General features: G+C 34.5%; 1 protein-coding gene across 2 annotated transcripts in view; it reads left to right on the forward strand.

The window, feature by feature from the left end:
- Positions 1-22,858, forward strand: part of LOC145266930 (nucleotide exchange factor SIL1-like) — a 42,209-nt gene extending 19,351 nt beyond the window's left edge. For both annotated transcript variants that reach the window (XM_080122729.1, XM_080122730.1), the window contains 6 exons: positions 1,201-1,319; positions 3,842-4,027; positions 6,546-6,667; positions 14,190-14,451; positions 20,683-20,750; positions 22,173-22,858. In XM_080122729.1, coding sequence (XP_079978855.1) covers positions 1,201-1,319; positions 3,842-4,027; positions 6,546-6,667; positions 14,190-14,451; positions 20,683-20,750; positions 22,173-22,482 — 1,067 coding nt within the window. In that variant the 3' untranslated portion in view covers positions 22,483-22,858. The remainder of the gene's footprint in view (positions 1-1,200; positions 1,320-3,841; positions 4,028-6,545; positions 6,668-14,189; positions 14,452-20,682; positions 20,751-22,172) is intronic.
- The last annotated feature ends 1,119 nt before the right edge of the window (positions 22,859-23,977 follow it).

Here is a 23,977-nt window from a genome sequence, read left to right on the forward strand (position 1 = left end):
ATATTTTTTGTAAGTGTATTTTTTTTTTTTTTTTTTTTTTTTTTTTTACTTCACATGTTTGGCTTATTATTTTTCGTTTAACTATCGAGTCTAACTATTTTGAATGTGGTAATAACTTTGGTAACGTTGCCATAGCGTAGAAGTTCATAGTTTAGCTTTAATTAATTTTTTTTTACCGATAACAACATTTTTAAATTGTAAATTAAGACCGCCATTAGAGGTTGCTGACGTCAAGATCACGTGACATGACTCAGCGGGTTTTAAATACAAGTTGACCCAAAATAAACGGCCGCGTGTATACTTTATGTAGAAGACTTGGCGGCCGTATTTTTTGGGGCAGTTATAAATCGATTTAAAAATATGTAATGTTTAACATTAAAATGTCACTTTTTTGGGGCCCCCCCCTGCAGAAAATCGATCAGTTGACGCACTTCTGATGGTCACTTTGGGCCAATTTTTCGATATTTGTTGTCCGGAAGGTGGGACTTTCATATGAGACCAAGTTTGTGAATTTTTGTTGTCTGTCGAAAGTTTTTAGCAGACACACAAACATACATACACACCTGGAACCTAAAGGGGATATCGATCATACCAGTTATCATAGGTGCCACAGGACTTATGAAGAAGAACCTGAAGTCCTACCTAACTAATATTCCTGGTGAACCAAGTGCAAAAGAGATTCAGACAATTGCACTTAAGGGAACAGCGGGGATACTAAAAAGAGCTCTCGGTTGGTTTCAATAAAAAAGCGGGGCAATGTTGGCAGCTGGTTTGGCTGCCCCATACCCGGCATTACAATCTTCAAAGGAAGAAAAATAAAAATAAAAAAAAAACAAACATACACACATTTTCGCTTTTATATATATAGATGATATCCACAAATAATTGTGTGTGCGTTAAATCAATGCCATAACAATCTTTCTTAACAATACTCTTTCTTATCATCATCATTATCATCATCATAGGACTATGACAACAGCATATTCTTTTCATTGTTTTGACTCTCGAGTATATATCCGACACAGTCAGATGCAGTTAATCAACCGAGAACCACATCACTATATAAAAGCATATAAGATATCAATGGATACACACTCGAGAGTCAAAACAAGGAAAAGAATATGCTGTTGTCCTAGCCCTACACATTACATCCAATGAAACTGTCACAAACATTTGCAATTTTATTTTATTTTATCACAGGTATGGTCAATAAGAAGGGGAAGAGTTTCACTCGGAATGAACTGAAACACGCCATGAAAAAGTTCAAAGAGCACAAAACGTTTGAAGAACAAGAAGCAAAATCCGATGAGTCTCATGAGGTATTAACCCTAACCCTACTTTTTTTTTTTTTTTTTTTTTTTTTTTTACATGGGGATTACCACTTATCAAGGCTCGTGAGCCACTCGGGGATCAGGGTTATTTTGTGTACAATAATCAATGGGATAATATCGTAATAGTTGGTATTGGATATTTGATAAAGCGTCTTACTTAAGGGGGCGATTAATCAGGAATTTGTTTATGTTGGACTTGAAGACGTCCAAGTTGTAGTCAGGTGGGAAACAGGCAAATGGAAGAGAATTCCACAGGTGTGCACTTCTCAGAAAAAAGCTATGTTCATGGAATCTACGTTTTGATTTAGGCACAGATAAAGAGTAGGGGAAATTACTGACAGTGGTTTTAGCTAGACGGGTGTTTATCATGCAGGATTGGCGAGGGGGGACCAGAGATTTGAGCTCGGACGAGCACTTGCCATGGAAATAACGATAAAACAAAGACAGGCTCGCAACGTCTCTTCTATGGGAGAGAGGTTGCAGGGAAGAGAATAGAGCATCCCCACTAAGCCACGAAGTCTATTTTGCATTCTGTCAAGCTTGTGTGTGTGTACAGATGATTCCAATATCTTTACCGATTCTGATACAATTAGCAATTCTATACTAAGATCGACCTATATAGCACTATGGGCTTGATCGTTTAGTGATTAGCGCAACTAATATATATGACACTATGAGTATATTTATGTGGATGTCTTTTTTAAAGAGTGAATGCAAACCTGGAATTAGGTGTTTCTTCTTCTGAATGGTTCTGTTCCTCGATGTCTTCTTCCTGTTGTGTTCTGGCTGGGAAGATGGCAGACTTTGTTTTGATGTTTAGGCAGATCAAACAACAAATTGTATTATACAGGGTGTCCCAATAAGATGTATACGCACTTTAAATAATTCTAAACCAGAAGATTTTTTTTTTCTTTGCAGATTAAATTAAACTCCATCGATCTTAATGATTGCAGCTTTGAAGAAAAAATTAATTCTAAAATCCTACTGGAGGCATGTAAACGCTGTTGAAGTGCAAAGATCGTTTAGGAGTGTGTATGCATCTTTTTTGGACACTCTGTATATATAGCCTTATCCAAAATTATGGAGCACTAATGAAAAATCGAAATTATGATTGAAACTTATATATTTCAAGGATGAAATAAGAATATTGGAGTAAACATTAACGATGGCAGCCAGACTAACCTTTGAATAAAAAAAAAAATTTTTTTAAATGCTACTGTTGAAGTGCAAAGACAGTTTAGGAGTGTGTATGCATCTTTTTGGGACACCCTGTATGTAAGAGAGTCCTAACTTTTTTATTTTACAAAAAATGTTCACAATATATTAAATATATTACAATTAAAAACAGAAAATCTATATATATATAAAAGCGAAAATATGTGTATGTGTGTTCGCTTTTTCTGTTTGTTAACAAAAGGCTTCTTTTAGAGAAGCGGTCGCTCGCTTAAAAACTTTTTAAAACTTTTTATATCACATACAAATCGTAATATCTCACAGTTAACAACGAAGCTCGCCTGTCTATTTAATTTGCTCGATTTCGGGAAGATAAATATTCAATATTTGTCGCTCGCCGCATGTGGGTTATTCTTTTTCCTATAACATCTTGGGGGCGAGGAAAAAAGCGTTCAGCAGTAAATGAAATCCCGCAGTCAAACTGACCTCATTAACTCATTAAAATGAGCACCAACTAAATCCAACTAATTAAATAAATTCAAACATGTTTCCGTAAGCATGTCGCGGTGGGGCAATGGTTAACGTCGCACTTTTTTTTTTCACAACTTTGCCTCAACGGTTCGGGTTCGATCCTCATACTTACTTTTTTTTTTTTTTTTTTAATCCCCCTCCCCCAAACACCCGGGCAACGCCGGGTACCCCTCGCTAGTCTATCTATAAAAGTGAAATTGTATGTGTACATTTCCCTACCAAACTACTCTGTCAATTTTCTGTCTACAGATTCGAGATTTGACATAAGGGGTATTGAGATTTGGGAAAACCTTTTTAATCGGTTTTTGGTCAGGAATTTCGCTGTCAAGGGGTCAAAGTTCAACGATTTGACCTTTGAAAACTCTACTAAACTCCTCTGCCAATTTTGGGTCTAAACACTTGAAATTTTAGATTTTTTTAACAATTAAACTTTTATCAAGCTTAACTAACCTTAACTAACTGCTGAGAATGAGGGGGTGCCCCTTCACCCCCCCCTTTTAGGAGAGACAAAAATATACGTGCTCACCCTCTGCTTGCCGGCTGAGAAAGAGAATGAGTCCTGGGGAATTGCATTGTTGTCTCTTCTCCATATCCCTCTGCGATTGACCAAATCACCTCCCAGCTATAGAGGTGGGGGAGATTGACAACGCAGTGGCACTTACTACATATCATGCCACATCTTAAGATTTGTTTCTCTGTTACGCCTCCGTATTTTATTGTCTTCTATAAAAAAAATTTTTATACACACTAAACAATGCTTCAAGCAAACTACCTTAACCTTTTAATTCCTTTCTCTATTATTTTAGAGTCATCAACCTGATAAGAAGTCATATAAAAGTTATGACGAGTTAAAAGAAGATTTTACCAAACTGAATGCGGCGATTCAAACAGAAGGCGAGGTTGTGACTGAACTTTTTGACCAACTGAAAGAGAATTCTGATAAGGCAGCGCTACGAAAAATTTTGGCCGAACTTGAATTTTCGTTGCACAAGGTAAAGCTATGTTTCTGCATTTTTGAAATGAGGATTGATGATTCATATTGTCTATATATTAATGCGATAGCGTGTGTTGTTTTCTGTTTCACGCTTACATCCAGGTCATTTAATTGTTATGTTCTTCCATTTCTTGTCATAAATAATTTTACCACGAATTCTTCATAAGTTTTGGTTTCAATTATAGCTGAACAAACTAAAGTTTTATATATATATATTCATAAGTTTGGGATTCGGTTTCGATTCAAGCTGATGAACCCAAGTTATATGGATAAATTTTTTTTTTATTTTTGAAATCGCAACTTTATAAAACTCGATGCAACATTAACTCTATAATTGTTAAGTTTTGAGACATTGTGTTGAACAAAGATGGCGGCGTAGTTCAGATCAGTAACCAAGATGGCGACCAAGAATCAAATGCGGTCTGTGGTATAGTTAACCTCTTAAGTTCTGAGATATTATGCTGAACAAAGATGGCGGCGTAGTTCAGATCAGTAACCAAGATGGCGGCAAAGAATTAAATGCGGTCCACGACGTAGCAAACAGCGAACTGATTGAATCCAAAATTTGACAATTTTTATAATTTTGCGACGTTTTCATTGGTTGTTTAGCACAGCCGTTGGTTATAAAAATGATTGGCGAATCCATTCGTCTCATATCCCCATCACAAGTCAAAAAACATTTTACAATAATAATATATACGAAATCTGCAAGAATTAAGATACCATATTTACGCGTACTTTACGGCTGGGCTACGCCGGGCATCCTTGTTAACTTAGATAAATACTTCTGCAGTTTTAACAAATGGCTACAATAATATCCGAGCGTCTCCATTTACATTGAACATCTACAGAATGCCAACATCAATATATTACATATGAGTGAGTTCCCTGTGGAATTTTCACAGGTCCCGTTAGTTTGAATTATTCGCACTACTGTTCTCATCTTGAGTTTTATTTTCATAACGTTTCGGTCGATGTAACATCGGACTTTCTTTAGTTGTATCTTGTTGAACTTGGGGGAATCTGCACGGAACTTTGAATGCAACTCTTTATTTAATCTACTAAGACCCGTGGCATATCAGTTAAAGTACTTGGTAAAATTTAGTTGCCAGTGACACTCTTTTGGAGGTTGAAGGTTCAATCCTCAGTGCAGGTGCTATTCAAAATACGATTGCAAATTACCGATGAAATGAGAGTATGCTATCCCTGCGGATTAAATAAAGATTCCGTTAAAAATTTTGTGCAGAGTCCAGAGTTACACATTCATATATAGAATACTACCAGGCCACCCGCCATTGCCCGGTCATAAAATATGCATAAATATTATATTTTAATTAATGCTGATATCTTACCTCTACAATTATATAAATGCAACTTTGTCTGTGTGTGTTCGTTCCCCTCATAGACTCCGAAACGGCTGAACAGATTTTCTTTAAAATTTTGTAATGTATAATTCTAGGTTAAGATCTTAGTTAAGTTTTGTCTCAGAATACCCCTGATAATTACAGATAATCGAAACCGTAAGTAAGGCAGATGTATCTTTTAATCGTCCACCTTTTGAAAACCGTAATTATCGTCATGCAAAAAAAAACAAAAAAAAAACCTGTAAATTTTCAAGTTTTATAAAAATTTTTGCAGTTAATCAACATTCAAATGAATGCTTTGACGATAATTATTTAGGAATTTAAAATTTGTGATTTGAGTTAAATTCCAAATATAGAAATTTTATTGTATGCAAGACAAAGAATACAGTATAGTAAAATATATTTCCTTAACCCATGAGTTTTCGATGTTTATACACCAGTAGATTTATTGTATTTCATTATTCTGAATAATATATATATAAAGTTACAATCAACATCCAAATGAATGCTTTGACGATAATTACGGTTTTCAAAAGGTGAACAATTAAAAGATACATCTGCCTTACTTAAAAAATGCTAGGTGTCTTTTATATAAAAAAAACCCACCCAATACTTTTGCTGACGAGGAAACTTTGTTTCAAAAAAAATTATATGCCAAAATTATAGTCCATAACTTAACGTCTATTGCAATAAAAACATCATTTCCGAAACGATCGTACAAACTATTGACTTTGTTGTGTTCCTTCTTATGAAACAGATTTTTTAATTTTTAATTTGAATTTTAATTTTAGATTATCAATCACATTCCAGTCACTCGGCGAGATGGTCCAGGGGTAAGGGTTTAGGCTCATTACCGTTGGGTCCCGATTTCGAATCTCGCTAGATGCAGCCACTCTGATGGGTCATAGACGACGAAACACATGTCAGTGGATAATTACATTTTTAAAAAAATAATATATATACCGCTCCCCATGTACCAAATTGGTTAAAAGGGAAAATTATTCCCAACTCGCATTTAGGTAAAAATGCACTTTCGTAAATAATTAAATTCATTCAAAAAACATGTCCCTAAAGCCAAGGCAGGACAGCATATATATATATATATATATATATATATAATAAAATGCATTTCTATATGCTTCTCTATTCCAGATAGACAATGCGTTACTTTTTATGGATCTTGGAGGAATGTCCGAATTTGTGAAGTTACTGAACAGTACAGACCCGGACTTGAGACATGACACCGCTTTTGTACTTGGATCTGCTATGCAAAGGTCAGAGGAAAGCACACAGATCCCTCTCTCACTCTCACACACACACACACAGCTTAACCTAACCATAACTCCCCTACAATTACCCAACCCACATTCTTTTTGTGTGTGTGAGGTCTGTTCTACAAAATTTTGAAATCGCATTTTTTTTTTATACTCTTTTTTTTATCCCAAAGACAGCATGTTGCCACTTGTAACAGGGTATTCTATCAACTCTGAACCTTTCGTTGCCTTAACTTTTCGATACTAAATTCATCTTTCTTTTTCTTTTTTTTTTTTTTTTTTTAGCGATTTCAGATCTAATATGCAACAAACAAATTTTTTATTTTTTTTATTACATTTTCACCTCAAACAAGGCACTTTGCCACTTTGGTGTAGGGGGCTACTATCAGGGGCAACAACTACTGGGGTACTGTGTAGGGATTTGGGCAGCAAGATTTCGGTTCACGTTACACTTGAACTTCTGCATGTCAGTACAGTTGGGGAAACAGGAACCTAGAATGGAATTCCAAAGTCTAGCGGTTCTGGGGAAGAAACTACTGGAGTAGAAAGATCTTTTACATCTAGGGATCTCTACAGTGTGGGAGTGGGATTTAGCAGCCTTTCGAGTTTGTCGAGGGTGTTCACGTTGTGGGGGCACAAGTGCTTGCAGTTCGTCAGAGCATTCACTACTAAAATACTTGTAGAACAGGCAGAGGGAAGCAACATTTCGTCGATGGGACAGAGGCTGAAGCTTAGATGCCAGTTCAGGGCCTATCAGATTTGCGACTCTCTTTTGAACGTTGTCAAGGAGCGAGAGACTAGTAGCAGATGCACCAGCCCAAATATGGCAGCAATACTCCATACATGGGCGAATGGTTGCCTTATAGAGGTACAGGATACTTTCGGGCGTTAGTAGTTTTCTAGCACGGTAAAGAGAGCCCACCTTTCTTGCAGCGGCCCTGGCAATGCTTTCAATGTAATTGTTCCAACTCATGTTTTCTGTGAATGTTAGGCCAAGTAGTTTGAAAGATGTACTCTTAGATAAAGTCGTTGGCCATTGCTATTGGTGGTAGAGAAGGTTTCTTGTAATTATTGAATGAAACTAGTTTAGTCTTGGCGACATTGAACGTGACCATCCATTTTTGTCCCCATTCCACTACAGATTGGAGGTCTTCCTCTAGTGTTTCTGCTATTTCTTTAGAAATGTGTTCTATTTGTTTTCCTGTCGTGCCTGTTATAGAGTGTGGTGTCATCAGCAATATATACCCATCTCAGAGGCAATTTTGTCGGGGAGGTTATTTATGGATATCAGGAACAATAGAGGTCCAAGGATAGACCCCTGAGGCACTCCTGCATTTATATCACACTGTCTAGATGTACGACCGTCGAGGACAACCTGGATTTTTCTCTTATCTAAGAAGGATTTAATTATGTTAAGTATTCTACCAGTGATACCGTATGATCTAATTTTCCTGAGGAGGCCCTCATGCCATACCCTGTCAAAAGCCTTAGATATATCTAGAGCTACCGCTCTGCCTTCCCCCGCTTTGTCCAGTGAATGGTATATATGTTCAGAGATTAGTTAGGATGTCTGCTGTGGAACGGGCTTGTCTAAATTCATATTGTTGGTCGGTCAGAAGTTTAGCATCTGTAAGATGATGGACTAGAGCATGGTTAATTAAGGTCTCAAATATGTTGGCAAGAAGTGGGAGGAGGCTAATGGGGTGATAATTTAACGAGTCAGTTCTTTCACCAGAATTCTTGAATACTGGTACCACAGAAGCAGTTTTCCAACAGCCCGGAAGGCAAGATTCATTAAGGCATTTGTTGTAGATTTCGGAGAGAACTGGAGCTACTTCGGCTGAGCATTTTTTTAACAGCACAGCTAGGATGAGATCTGGTCCACATGATTTTGAAGTGTCAAGGTTTTTTATGATAGCATGCACCTGAGCAGGGGTGATTTTCAGATCGTCTAGTGTGGCATCTGTCCGCATAGGAAAGTCATGTAGGGGGTGGTTGGAAGGGTCCTGTGTGGAGTTTGAGACACACTGACTCGCAAGCATGTTAGCCTTCTCTGTTGCTGAGGAAACAACCTCATGATCATTGGTTAGTGGGGGAATTGTTGATTGCCCATTATTTACTACACTGTTGTAGATTTTCCAGAAGTCACGAGTTCCTAGTTTTTGTACTTCGATGCGTTTTTTAGTGGTTTCCCTAAATTTTCTCTTAGCTGTCGCTATTTCTTTCTTAACATTATTTCTAGCTTCTATATACTTCTGTCTGTTTGGACTGGACTTATGTCGGTTAAATCTGCGGTATGCATGCTGCCTTTGAGCAATGGCAGTTGCGCAAGTCGAAGTAAACCATTGGGGAGAGTGGGGCTTACTATAAAATTTCCGCATAGGAACATGCGCTTCGATTACAGTTTTGAACCATTCAGTGGTCTCGTTTGCGCACTGTTCAGCAGGAAGAGGAAAAATATTTCCCCATGGGGCGTCTCTGATAAGATCTCTGATGGCTTCCCAGTCCGCCTTTTTATAATATCTCGTTGTTTTGAGCACTGATTCTTCAGTTTTGGCACTAGAGTTTAGGGCAATTTCAACCATTATCACTGCATGATCAGCGTTCCCAAGTGGGCTGTCGGCATTTGTTATACAATCATCGGGAACTGTGGTCAAAAACAGATCTAGAAGTGATGTGTGTTGTTCTTGCTAGTCAGGGAAACTGGTTGGAAACGTAACAATTTGTGATAGGGAGTGAGATATAGAGAAGCTATAAGTTGTGCTGCCCGCTGCATCTGAGTAAGAGAGAAACCAAGCCAGTTTTTGTGGTGGGCATTAAAGTCGCCAAATAAATGTACTTGTGCGCTAGTGTCGAGGGAAAGTGCTGTGTCTATGCTGTCAGAGACTTTGTTTATTATGGTGCAGTCCTGGGTTGAGGGAGATTGGAAGAGAAAATAAAAGTAGCTAATGTTATGTTGCATGTTTAGTCTAAAGCACATAAAGGCTTGATCATCCGATTCTAGGTTTGTTTCTCTAGTCAGAGGAAGGGTATTATAAATGTAAACTCCAAGTCCGTGCATGTGTTTGTCAGAGTCCTTATGGCAGAGTGGAAGATATCCAGGCATGTTAAAGTAGTTAGAGGGGATGAAAGAGTGTAGGTTAGTCTCACTTAGCGCTAAGATATACGGGGTATTTGTTAGGAGAAATGCTTCAACATCAGCTAAATTAGTTCTAAGCCCACGGATATTTGTGAATGCAAGCCTCAAGGGAGGAGGCAAGTTGGATTTGTTTGACCCTAAGCATGGTTTAAGCTTATTTTTAGATTGTACTGTCGTCATATTTTTTAAAGAGTTTCAGTTTAGGTAAGGGGGAGCTGAACAAGAGGTTATGCAGAGCTTCAGACATGCATCAAAAGTAGGCCATCAGTTGACCTTTCTTCAATTAGGATTGTAGCCTCGGGAAAGCCCACCGGGGATGAGTGCAGGGTTCCTTTCCATGCGCGACATGGCACTACAAGCATCCCAATATTTTACAACTGTTGATGGAGCAGCCGCTCTAAGCGCTACTAAAGAGTTAGGGCACCTGTACTACCAGTCGGAAACAGCAGCCAGGAACTGTCAATCCAGTACCCCCAACCCCTCAGAAGAAGATCAATCCAATCTAATTGCTCAGGCATATATGGTACTCAAGCACTCCCAAGTGCCCAGTTTTAGGGGTGGGGTGTGTCGGGAGTGGGAAAACGGCATTCATTGCCCTAGACAAGAAACAAGATCTACCGCTGGGTGTTTCTGTCGAATCACTGTGATAGTGTCTCTGCGCCTGACTAATAGGCAAAGAAGGAGTATGGAAGCCAGGCGATAGACAGAGCCTATCTACTCCTTAACCAGTTGAGGTTTGCAAACCGGTAATTTGCTAGGAAGGAATAATAATAAGTAATAGATAAATAATTTGAAACTTTAATCCACATCAACTAAACGAAGCAGCTGAGGATCCGCCCTTGGCATCATTTTGATTTAAAAGAACTGTTTTGTCGGTGAACATGTCTTTCCTTTGTCGATATGAGATATGATCCTGTTCAGCTTAAGAAGTTAATCATATCAACCTCTGAGAAATGATTGGCTTATTTTTAATCCAATCAAGCTTATGACTAGACCTATGACAAGAGAATATTCTTTTCATTATTTTGACTCTCCAGTATATATCAGTTAATCTCTTATATGTTTTTAGAGTGATGTCTGTTCACCTTACATTTTAAACATCTGCAGGTTAGTACCAAAGCAGGAAACAGAGTTTCAAAGTCAAGCAGTCCAAGGAAAGAAACTATTAGTCAAAGACTTTCCGGCATCTAGGACCCTCAACAATGATGAGATAGGATTTTGCTGCATATCAGATGAGTCGCGAGGATGTATGTCAAGGAAAGCGCAAGTGCTATGATTCATCGAAGCACATTTCATTAAAGTACAGAGTGGCCCACTTAAAAGTAACCCAGAAAATGTAGTAGAGAGGAGGAACATTCTTTTCTTGTTTAAATTACCTGTTGTGTTATAAAAGATGCTGCTTGAAGTGTTCCCCGTTGACATCTATGCATTTCTGGGCATGTTCAACAACGTTTGTAGATACTGCCTGTAGATCTTCGGTGATCCTCCTGATAGCGTTGGCAATGTTCTCCTTTAGTTGGTCTAAATTGCGAGGATTATTTGCATAAACTTTTTGTTTTAAAGTACCCCAAAGATAAAAATCACACGATGACAAGTCCGGAGAACATGGTGGCCATAACCCTTTGCTTATTGTTCTCTCTTCCGTAAACATGTCATGAACTCGTGTCATGTGATCTGTGAGACGTGTGGCATGTAGCGCCATCTTGTTGGAAAAAGAATTGCATTTTGTCATGTGGTGTCAGTTGGTCGTTAAGAGAAAGATTGGAGGAACGGGCTACTTTTAAACAGGCCACCCTAAACTTGTAAAACAGGCACCAATATAGGATGCAACATTATGGTGATGGGACAGAAGCTGAATCTTGGTTGACAGTGTGGAACTTATTAGATTTGACAGTATTTCTTGGATTCTGTCTAATGGTGAGAGACTAGTGACAGACGCACCAGCTCGGATGTGGCAACAATACACCACGCATGAGCAAATTGTGGCTCTGGTATGAGTAATTATCTAGCATGATAGAGTGAGCCTACCTTCTTTGCAGCAGCCTTGGCAATATCCTCAATGTATTTGTTCCAATTCTTGTTGCTTATGAATGTTAAACTGAGTAGTTTGAGCAAAGAACTCTCAGGTCAGTGGTTGAGGTTTTTAATGTAGTCGTTAAATTAAAGAAACTTAGTTTTTTTTTTTTTGTTACATAACAAAAAACGGCAACGGAAACGGCATTTTTTTTTTTTTTTGACAATTTTTTTTTTAAATATGAGTGATCTCCCTTTTTGATTCATTATTTAAAATCGTTGCTATTTGTGACAATTTTTTAAATGATCACAAAATGTTAGAGAAGAAATGTTTTTTTTTTTTCTTTTTTAAATTATCAAATTTAAGGGAGATAATTCATATTTTAAGTTGCAGAGAGTTTTCTCCCTTAAATTATTTAATTGGATATTTTAAAAAATTGCATTTTAAGTACGTAATTTCGTGTCAGGTGGAAATTAATAAAAATTTCAACGATTATGAAAAATGATCACAGAGGAAAATAATTACAAGCAAAAATAAAATTTATCGAATAATGCAGTTTTAAAGTTTTCTTTAATTGCAGCCAATCCGTCTGACAAACTGACTTATCTCCCTTATTTTTATAACTTTCGATGTTTTAAATTAGAAAACGATGGATCAAGAATATACAAAAATAATGATGTTTTGTTTGTTTGTTGCATTTTCATCCCAAACAAGGCACAGTGCCACTTTGAATGTAGAGTGGCTACTATCTGGGACATAATTTTCAGGGATACTATGTAGGGAGTTGAGCAGCAAGATGTCTGTTTATATTACACTTGAACTTCTGCATGTCAGTACAGCTAGGGTAGCAGGAACCTGGGAGGAAATTCCAAAGTCTAGCAGTCCTAGGGAAGAAACTATTAGAGTAGAAGGCCTTCTTGCATCTTGGGATCTCTACTGTGTAGGGGTGGGATTTTGCTGTTTGTCGGGGATATTTAGGGCTTGTAGTTTGTCGGAGCACCTACCATTAAAATATTTGTAAAACAGAGGGATGCAACATTTCGTCGATGGAAAAGCGGGTGAAGCCTTTTTTGTGCTTGTCTACGAGTTACAAGAAAAATCTGAAAAAAAAATTTTTATAATATATGTACTTGTCACTGCATGAAGATGTCATATTCCAAAAATCACATAAATCGATCATGGTAATTTTTTTTTGTTTGTTTATTTGTTTGCGATTGTCGGAAATATAGGATCAACAAGGGCAGACAATCGACTTGGAAAAAAAATGGCAAAACCCTTTTCTTTTTTTTTTTCTTAAATGTCCAAAACTTTTTTTTATAGTACAAATACAAAATAATAAATTAACACAACGACTTCTTTTCCTAAAAAGAATGTCTAAAACAGTTTTTTTTTTTTTTTTTTTTTTAAATAGACTTTATTAAGCGAACATGAAAAACATGAAAATATAAAAATGGCAAAACCCTTTGAAAAAGAAATTTTCAAACGAAAAAAAAAAACCCAGTGTTTTCGACATTCTCTTTATTAAAAGAAGCCAATTTATTTATTAAATAAGTTAATTCTTTTATATTATAAAAAAAGTGCTTATTTTAGAAAAAAAATAAAGGGTTTTGCCATTTTTGTCAATTATCTACCCTTGTTTATCCTATATTTCCGACAATCGCAAACAAGTTTGCATGAAGCAATTCTTCGCTAGAATGTGTCATAATATTTGATTTTCTTAAATAAAAAAAATAAAAACTACTTGATCGATTTATGTGATTTTTGAAATATGACATCTTCATACAGTGACAAGTACGTACATTTTTTTTTTTTTTTTTTTTTTTTTTTTTCAGATTTTTCTTGTGAAATATTTTTTTTTTAGGCCCAATTATAGACAAACACTTTTTTTCCTTTTTTTATTTTTTTGTATAGTTCTAGCATATCTTCTACTCCATCATTTTTTACTAATTTCGACATGTGTTTTATTTAAAAATGTAATTTCTGGTGCAAGTCCAGAATTCAACCTAATTAAAAAATACAGAACAATCTTTGATGTACCCGTCTTGTATCGAGGATTTAATTTTCCAAAATTACATAAATTTATCAAGTAGTTTTGTTTTTTTTTTGTTTTTTTTTTTTAACTAAAATAAATCAAATTTTATGAGGAAGCAAGTCTTTAAAATTTATCACTGGTTACCTCTCCCTTAACAACTTTGCCGGAAATAAAGATCAAAATCAGTCATGGCTATAATTATTAGTAAATTATTAAAAATCGTTAAAAATAATTTTCTAAATAAAACCTTGACAATTTTAAAAGTTGAATCTAAATAGCATTTTGATTACTGGAGAGCCAATTTTAGTTTATTTTCGTTTTTCTTCTCTCATTCCAGTAACCCGAAGGTCCAAATTAAAGCAATGGAGGCAGGTATTCTACAACGCTTGATTACAATTCTGTCAACAGATATGTCGATGATAGTGCGCAAGAAAGCACTTTATGCAGTTTCAGCATTGATAAGACATTTTCCTTATGCCCAAAAACGTTTTCTCGCACTGGGTGGACTGTCCGTCTTTTCACAGCTTTTCACACAACCGTACACAGAGAAGATGCGTATCCAGGTGATCACACTTCTGACGGATCTTAACCGAGAAAAGGTGAGTGCATTAACCGTATACAACCGTCTGTTTATTGCAGTCTGTTGCGAGTTGCATTTCAGTGAAAAGAGAAAAGGAACTGGAACAAAGATTTGAAGGAGGACACGAACACGTGTGCGACGGGTATGAAGAGAAGTATATATTTTTTCATTTGAGACAGGAAGAGGAAGTGGGGAGAGAAAAAAAGGATTATGGGATTACAACGTAAAAGGGAGGTAATCATAAAAAGGGTCTATAAGAGTTATCGTACTTACTTTCAACACCCTTGCTCTCTTGATTTATTTTAGTTAAAAAAAACAAAAAAAAAAAACAAAACTACTTGATAAATTTATGTAATTTTGGAAAATTAAATCCTCGATACAAGACGGGTACATCATCATAGCCTATTATTTATTTTTATTTTTTATTTTTTTCTTTAAAACAAAATGTGAGAGCAGATTAGTGTCAGTTTAGGGTCGGAATAAAAACTTGTCCAGCTTCATCCGGGTTGGGGGTTTTATCATGATGTCGACGATCATGTCTGCTGTTGGACGGTAAATTAATTGTATTTTGTTATTATTCAGAGCTTCTCCGATAAAATGGTATTTAATGTCGATGTGTTTACATCTCTGCCGATGAAGGGGGTCCTTAGAAAGCGCTATAGCGCTTTGATTATCTCCGAATATTTTGATGGAGATGTGTTCTCAGTGTGGATCCATTTCCTTGAATGGTTGCTTTTGCCAGCGCTACGTACTCAGCCTCGCACGTGGATAGTGACCATAGGTTGCCTTTTTGACTTCCAGGACATAATTTTCAAGGATACTATGTAGGGAGTTGAGCAGCAGTTGAGTCCATAACATGTTGCGAGTTGCATTTCAGTGAAAAGAGAAAAGGAACTGAAACAAAGATTTGAAAGACTACCCAAACACGTCTGTGACGGGTATGAAGAGAAGTATATTTTTTTTTATTTTTTTATTTGAGACGGGAAGAGGAAGTGGGGAGAGAACAAAAGGATTATGGGATTATAACATAAAAGAGAGGTAATCATAAAAGGGTCTATGGTAAGAGTTATCGTACTTTCAACACAGGCCTATCCAACTCAAAGCTTCCTTAGGGTGATCGTTGATTCATATTGTCGTGACGGCCACAAAAGTTGAACACGACCAGCTCAGACCGAAAGAGAAAATATTTTAAAAGCTCCTTACTACCTGTAAAATTGCATTTTGAGCCTTTATTTTTTTAAATAAGCCTTTATTTTTTTTAATAAGCCTTTATTTTTTTTAATAAGCCTTTATTTTTTTTAATAAGTCTTTATTTTTTTTAATAAGCCTTTATTTTTTTTAATAAGCCTTTATTTTTTTAATAAGCCTTTATTTTTTTTAATAAGCCTTTATTTTTTTTAATAAGCCTTTATTTTTTTAATAAGCCTTTATTTTTTTAAATAAGCCTTTATTTTTTTTAATAAGCCTTTATTTTTTTAATAAGCCTTTATTTTTTTTAATAAGCCTTTATTTTTTTAATAAGCCTTTATTTTTTTTAATAAGCCTTTATTTTTTTTAATAAGCCTTTATTTTTTTTAATAAGCCTTTATTTTTTTAATAAGCCTTTATTTTTTTTAATAAGCCTTTATTTTTTTTAATAAGCCTTTATTTTTTTAATAAGCCTTTATTTTTTTTAATAAGCCTTTATTTTTTTAATAAGCCTTTATTTTTTTTAATAAGCCTTTATTTTTTTAATAAGCCTTTATTTTTTTAATAAGCCTTTATTTTTTTTAATAAGCCTTTATTTTTTTTAATAAGCCTTTATTTTTTTTAATAAGCCTTTATTTTTTTTTAATAAGCCTTTATTTTTTTTTAATAAGCCTTTATTTTTTTTTATAAGCCTTTATTTTTTTTAATAAGCCTTTATTTTTTTTAATAAGCCTTTATTTTTTTAATAAGCCTTTATTTTTTTTAATAAGCCTTTATTTTTTTAATAAGCCTTTATTTTTTTTAATAAGCCTTTATTTTTTTTAATAAGCCTTTATTTTTTTAATAAGCCTTTATTTTTTTAATAAGCCTTTATTTTTTTTAATAAGCCTTTATTTTTTTAATAAGCCTTTATTTTTTTTAATAAGCCTTTATTTTTTTAATAAGCCTTTATTTTTTTTAATAAGCCTTTATTTTTTTAATAAGCCTTTATTTTTTTTAATAAGCCTTTATTTTTTTTAATAAGCCTTTATTTTTTTAATAAGCCTTTATTTTTTTAATAAGCCTTTATTTTTTTTAATAAGCCTTTATTTTTTTTAATAAGCCTTTATTTTTTTTAATAAGCCTTTATTTTTTTTAATAAGCCTTTATTTTTTTTAATAAGCCTTTATTTTTTTTAATAAGCCTTTATTTTTTTAATAAGCCTTTATTTTTTTTAATAAGCCTTTTTTTTTTTAATAAGCCTTTATTTTTTTTAATAAGCCTTTTTTTTTTAATAAGCCTTTATTTTTTTTAATAAGCCTTTATTTTTTTTAATAAGCCTTTATTTTTTTTAATAAGCCTTTATTTTTTTTAATAAGCCTTTATTTTTTTTAATAAGCCTTTATTTTTTTAATAAGCCTTTATTTTTTTTAATAAGCCTTTATTTTTTTTAATAAGCCTTTATTTTTTTTAATAAGCCTATATTTTTTTAATAAGCCTTTATTTTTTTAATAAGCCTTTATTTTTTTTAATAAGCCTTTATTTTTTTAATAAGCCTTTATTTTTTTAATAAGCCTTTATTTTTTTTAATAAGCCTTTATTTTTTTTAATAAGCCTTTATTTTTTTAATAAGCCTTTATTTTTTTTAATAAGCCTTTATTTTTTTTAATAAGCCTTTATTTTTTTTAATAAGCCTTTATTTTTTTAATAAGCCTTTATTTTTTTTAATAAGCCTTTATTTTTTTAATAAGCCTTTATTTTTTAATAAGCCTTTATTTTTTTTAATAAGCCTATATTTTTTTAATAAGCCTTTATTTTTTTAATAAGCCTTTATTTTTTTTAATAAGCCTTTATTTTTTTAATAAGCCTTTATTTTTTTAATAAGCCTTTATTTTTTTTAATAAGCCTTTATTTTTTTTAATAAGCCTTTATTTTTTTAATAAGCCTAACAAAAATGAAAGTTTTAATAAAAGTTTTTAAAAAAAAATATATTTAAATTTTTTTTTTTTTTTTTTTTTTTTCTGACAAATGGTATTAAAAAAAAATGAAAAAGGTAACAAATTTTATCACAAGTTCAAACTTTAAAAATCAAATTAAAATATTTTTTTTTAAATATTTATGTGACAAAAATTAATCATCAATAAATGGCTGCAAACTTAATTTACAAAAAAATGTTATTAAATTCATCTTTCACTGGCAAGACCTGTGAAAATTCCACAGGGGACTCATTCATATCTTGGCATTCTGTAGATGTTCAACGTAAATGGAGACACTGATATTATTGTAGCTCTTTTGTTAAAACTGCAAAAGTATTTATCTAAGCTAGGTTGTAAAAGAAGTTTAACATTGTTACACACACACGCACACACCTCCAAACACCTGGGCAATGCTGTGTATCCCCGCTAGTTTTAGATAAAGGATGGTAGCACCCATACAATAAAAATATCATTTTAAAAACGTAAGAATAAGGAAATTTTACTTCATCCTAGTAGTTGGGCACATTCATGCAAAAAACATTTAGGTTGAATTATTATTTAACTTAGAGCTTTTGTTATCTATCATATAAATCTCACCTGTCTGTTTCAATATTTGTATGTTTGCCTAAAACTTTCGATAGAGGCGACAGATTTTCACAAGATCGGTATCGTTTTGAAGCTCAACTCTTCGGACGACAAATATTGAAAAATTGGCTAAAAACATTAATTCCTTCACCCTCAACTGGGCACTTTTCTCCGGGGAGGAGTCGGTTTTTTTTCGCCGATATTTTCAAAGTCCTCCCTTCTTTTCAATTGACTGGCCTTAATTCGTCACTTCCAGTTTGGCAATGGGCGCAACAACTAACGCGTCAGGTTTTTTTTTTTTTTTGTGTTCTTTTCCTCCTTTTTCGGTATAAGCTTGAGCCTGCCTACTACAACTTTTTTTTTTCTCAACACACACCTCCAAAAACCTGGGCAATGCCGGGCACCCAGGCTAGTCTATATATATATATATATATATATATATATATATAAAAGGCATATATATAAAAGTTTGTGTACGTCCGCGGAAGGCTTTTCAGATCAGTGTTCCGCTGTCAGCTAAATTCCGTGAGAAGTTTTCCTATACTTCCGAGACCATAATATCCAAGATTCGCAAACGGATATCATTTCTTTCCTTTTTTTTTTTTCCCCTTTTTTATCGAGTTAAAAAATATTCCCACCATGCTGTCGTCTCTAGTGTTTGTCTTTATCGTATAATAAAGCAAAACTATTCGAACGCAAATGGGAAGCTTGGCCTTCCAGCTGGGATCAAGGTGAAGTACCTGTTCTGATGCTGTACTTCACTTAAGTTAATTGGTCTTTGGTCGATGTAGGGGAAACCCTTCATACTGAGACAATTACTAATTTTTTTGGATACTGCCAGAGTGCCCCCTTTTTTTTGGAGGGAGCTGTTTTTTCCCCACATTAAAAACGACCTTGTGTCTAATTTGCTTTTGTGGGGAAGCAAATAAATTAAACAAAAAGCAGGAAGCTTACGTGGCCTCCATTCCGGTTTAAAACCAACGTTCATTTCTGCACGTGTGGCGATTCCTATGATTCTTAACCCAACTCATCAAATTCACTGTCCTCTTTGGCCTAATGGTTAGCGAGGAAAACTAATTACCCACCTCTCTTTCTTTTTCTTTTTAACCACGTGGAAGCAATTCTTAACATCGCTTCATCCTTGTGCCAATATCCTCCACCTGGGCAATGCCAGGTACTCCCTGCTAGTCCATAATATAAATCTCAATCGTCGGTTTATGTAAATGTATGTCTGCCAAAAACTTTTGACACGCGACAGATCCTGACGAGATTGGTATCGTTTTGATGCTCGACATCTCGGACAACAAATATCAAGACATTGGCCAAAAACATTAATTCCCTCACCCTCAACTTGGCAGTTTTCTACAAGGCAGGGTCGGTTTTTGCGTCGCCATTTTTGCAAGTCATCATATCGGTTGACTCCGCTTAATTTCAACGTTCAGAATTTCTGGTCAGGCGATGGCAACATTGGCTAAGACATCACATTTTTTTTTTTTCGACACTGTTTTGATCACCACCCACCCACCCCCGCTACTACCACTTTTTTTTTTTTTTTTTTTACACCTCTTCACCTTCCCCTGCATACAGCATAATCACGTTAACACACTGGTTCTTGCCAGATTACTGAAGTTAAGCAACGACAAAAACTTACTGGGGAGCTATCATTTCAGTTATCATTAAGGGGTCTATTTTTCTCCTATCTTTGAAATATACTTTTTTTTTTTTTTTTTTTTTTTAACTCCCATTCATCCCTAACAAAGCATATCGCCACTTGGACGTAAGGGCGGGGATATCATTTGGGACCATACCTAGGAAAGATTAACAAGATGTTGGTTTATGCTACATTTGAACTTCTGCATATCAGTACAACCAGGGAAACAGGTAGCAGGAAGGGAATTTCAAAATCTAGTTGTCCGAGGGAAGAAACTATTAGAATAGAAATCTTTCTGGCATTTAGGGACCTCAACAGTGAAGGGGTTAGATTTTGTTGCTAAGCGTGTTTGTCGGGGATATGTACGTTAAGGGGGCACAAGTGCAACGAGTTCATCAGAGCACATTCCATTAAAATATTTGTAAAACAATCAGAGGCAACAATGCAGTGATGGGACAGGGGTTGGAGCTTAGTTGACAAAGCTCAATTCAAAAGCTAAGTATTAACATTCTGCTATCAAGCATCCAGATTTTTTGATCAGAGCTAGCGAACGTTGCCAGGGACATAATGTTATAGATCAAGAAAATGCCAACTTTGCTGATGTTTTGCTGTTAGCTAGCTCGACATACACACACACACAACAATCCTTTGCTATAAATAAATTTAATATTTCCATGGATGCAAATCTTCAGCATAAATTGGCCATGTCCTGACATCCTAACACTGTTGGAAATAGGTCTCTGTATAAAACCGTTTCTTCTCTCCCCCTCCCCCCCTTTCTTTTCTGATATGATTCTATGGAGGCAGCCATTTTTTTTTTTTTTTTTTTTTTTTTTTTTTTTTGAGTTCTGAAATTTGTTTTTCTTTGCAGAGAGATTCCTGGCTGAATTTTCAACATGGAGACACTCAACAAAAAGAAAAATTAAGACAATACAACGAGTAAGCCCGTCTGTTACTTACCTTTTATGTGTTTATCCGTTTTCAAAATGTTCCGAATTCTGGGCCCAGATTAAAGAGAATGGAAAAAAGAAAGTGGACATTGGGTTTATTTTCCACATCGCCATATATCTTGCTTCCCTTATTTTGTGTATTCATTCTTTTTACAGACTCTCATCCTCATCTTGTTTTGTTTTTTCACGTTTCGGCCAACTTACCCTCTGGCCTTCTTCAAGTGATTAACTGCGTTGGTATAGGACTGCTGACTCTTGCAACTGTATCCCCAGTAATTACTGCCTTCCATAGTTGTTATCTCACCATGTTGTGGTCAACTAATCCGCTGGCCTACTTGAGTAGGATTGAAACTAGACAATGCTCACCTGGAACCGTAAAGACTCCACGCCTATATCCACTGCGCCACAGATCTCCGAAGATTGGATTATTTTGTTTTCTAAATCCAATTTTGTGTTCTTATCTGGTCTTCCATTGTCAGGTCCACAAAAGAATGAATACACAAATTCTGAAGCATCGTCTATATATACTGGCGGGACCTGTGGAAATTCCACAGGGGACTCATTCATATGTAACATACTGATGTTGGCATTCTGTAGACATTCAGTGTAAATGGAGACGCTCTGATATTATTGTTGCTCTTTTGTTAAAACTGCAAAAGTATTTATCTAAGCTAGTAGGGACGCCCAGCAAAGCTCGGTCGTAAAGTATGCTTAAATATGATATTTTAATTCTTGCAGATTTTGTAATATTATTATAGTTAATGTTCTATCGATTTTTATATATTATAAAGTTGCAATTTCAAAAATAAAAAAAAATATATCCATATGACTTGGCTGCATTAGCTTTAATCGAAACTGAAATAAAAAATTATGAAAAGATATATATATAAAACTTGAGTTCCTTCAACCAAAACCAAAACGTATGAAGAATTCTTAAATAAAACTATTTATAAAAAAAATAGAAGACTTGAGTGTCATCAGCTATAACCGAAACTAAAACTTATGAAGAATTCTTGGTAAAATTATTTATGACTAGAAATGGAAGTCATTACAATTAAACGACCTGGATGACACAGAAAAAAAACACACACGCTATCATATTAATATAGAGATAATTACCATATTTTGTCCTTTAGTCCTCACATTCCATGAGTGCTGTTTCTGGCAAAGAGGGAAGAATTGCTGTTTTTTTTTTTTTTTAGATTAGAATCTATTCATATCAAACTAAGCAGTGTCTTATTTTTGACCTGGAAGTGATTTTTTTTTTTTTTTTTTTATATCAAGTGGCTTCATGCTTTGTCCTTCATGTGCACTCGCTATCCACGAATGCCTTATCTACTCCCCTTTATTATTTTTTCCCTTTCGTTATCTTCTGCCTCGTTTTAATTTCCACTCCTTTTTCTTAATTCAGGATCGACATTCTAGAGATGATGGTCGAAACTGGATGGTGTGAGAAGGTCACGTCTCTCCTTGAGCTGCAAGATTACGACACGCAAGAGAAAGTCCTGGCGACAATGAACGAATTTGCTGCCGTTTGTCGTCCAAGTTTCAAACTCATTGCTCCGCAGTTGAAACGCCTGGAAACTAAATACGATAACTTATGCGAGGAAGACAAAAATGCTAACAACAGCGATGATGACGTTGATGAGTTTTTCTGCACGCTTTCACAATCCGTTTCATTAATTCTGCTGAAGCTTGAAAATGTCAAAGAAGAATTATAAACTCGATCCATGCTTTTTAGCAATGGAAATATTTAAAACTTCCACTTGACTAACACCCGGACCAAAGAACAACTTGAAATGCGACTACACAAAGTATAAAATGCATTTTGTGACAAATGTTATTTCAAACTTGTGCCTGACAGACCAATGAAAATGATTTCAAACTGAAGCGGTATAGGCTGGTGGAAATCTCATTTCACAGACACACTGACCAATGGTCACTTGAAAAAAGATGCTTGGACATTGAATAAAAATTAATATATTGTTAGTTGCGTTCCACCTAACCAGTATATATATTGCAAGCTGAATGCATAACTTCAAGCTTGGTTTTTGTCCAAATTGTTTCAATGTTATAAGGGATATATATATATATATACTTAAAAAGATAAAATAATAAAAAAAAGGCTTCAAATACTAGAAGCATTGCTTAACTTAATACTAAACTTCAAAACATACTATCATAAAAATAAACTTCACCAATAGTAATAACAACCTGAAATGTTTGTAAAGTTATTAAAATAAATTAACCAATGAAAAAAATATGCACATTAAAAAAAAATTATAAATTGTTCAAAACCAGTTAGATTAATCTATCCCTGATGATGAATCCAGAAGGATTGGAAAGTACTCTGACTTACACCAAATATGGTAATTACATCAGCCAGTTCCTGCTAGGAGTGAAGACCATTCTTCGGAAGTTGGAAAGGATCGGAAATAGACGGTTTTTTTTTTTGTCTATTAATTCTATTGTATTTAACGAAATATGCCTAAGAGAAAAAATGCTGCAGATAATTTATTATAATTTAAATATTTTTATGCGCATAAAAGTTAAATATTTATTTAAATAACAAAGTAATAATTACAAATAAGACGTCCCAAAATGTGGGGCGACAACAATGTGAACAAAGGGCAGATAACTTCTCTCTTAAAAAAAAAAAAAAAACACTCGGAGTGAAAAGAAAGAAAAAACATATCACAGAATACCTTATAAATAAATCAATTATCTCTCTCTCTCTCTATATATATATATATATATATATATATATATAGAGAGAGAGAGAGAGATACTAAATTCAATTGACTTCCCCCCCCCCATAATATAACTTTTACGGTTTGTCAGGAATTGATACATCTATATATATCCTGAACTTTTCAAACATACTTCTATATTATTTTCAGTCAAAGAAAGTCGCAATTCACACAAACTATTAAAGCCAACAAACTGTCCACATCAGTTGAACACATCTGAACTAATGATATCATTTCTCACATTCTGAAAATTCTAATATATATATATATATATAATGAGAGATGTTGATTATGATAAATCCATCTGGTCACTTTTCATCTCTACGGTTGAGACTAGTATATATATGCTCAATTTGGAAATAATAAATGATTCCCATCCAAATCACCTCCAGTGAGACACTCTGTGAAATAAAACCAGCCTATTTCTTCTACCAGTGACACAATCTTCCGAGGGAAGGTAATTGAA

This window comes from Euprymna scolopes, chromosome 42 (genome assembly GCF_053919585.1).
Source record: "Euprymna scolopes isolate OS-2025 chromosome 42, ASM5391958v1, whole genome shotgun sequence".
Taxonomy (NCBI): Eukaryota; Metazoa; Mollusca; class Cephalopoda; order Sepiida; family Sepiolidae; genus Euprymna; species Euprymna scolopes.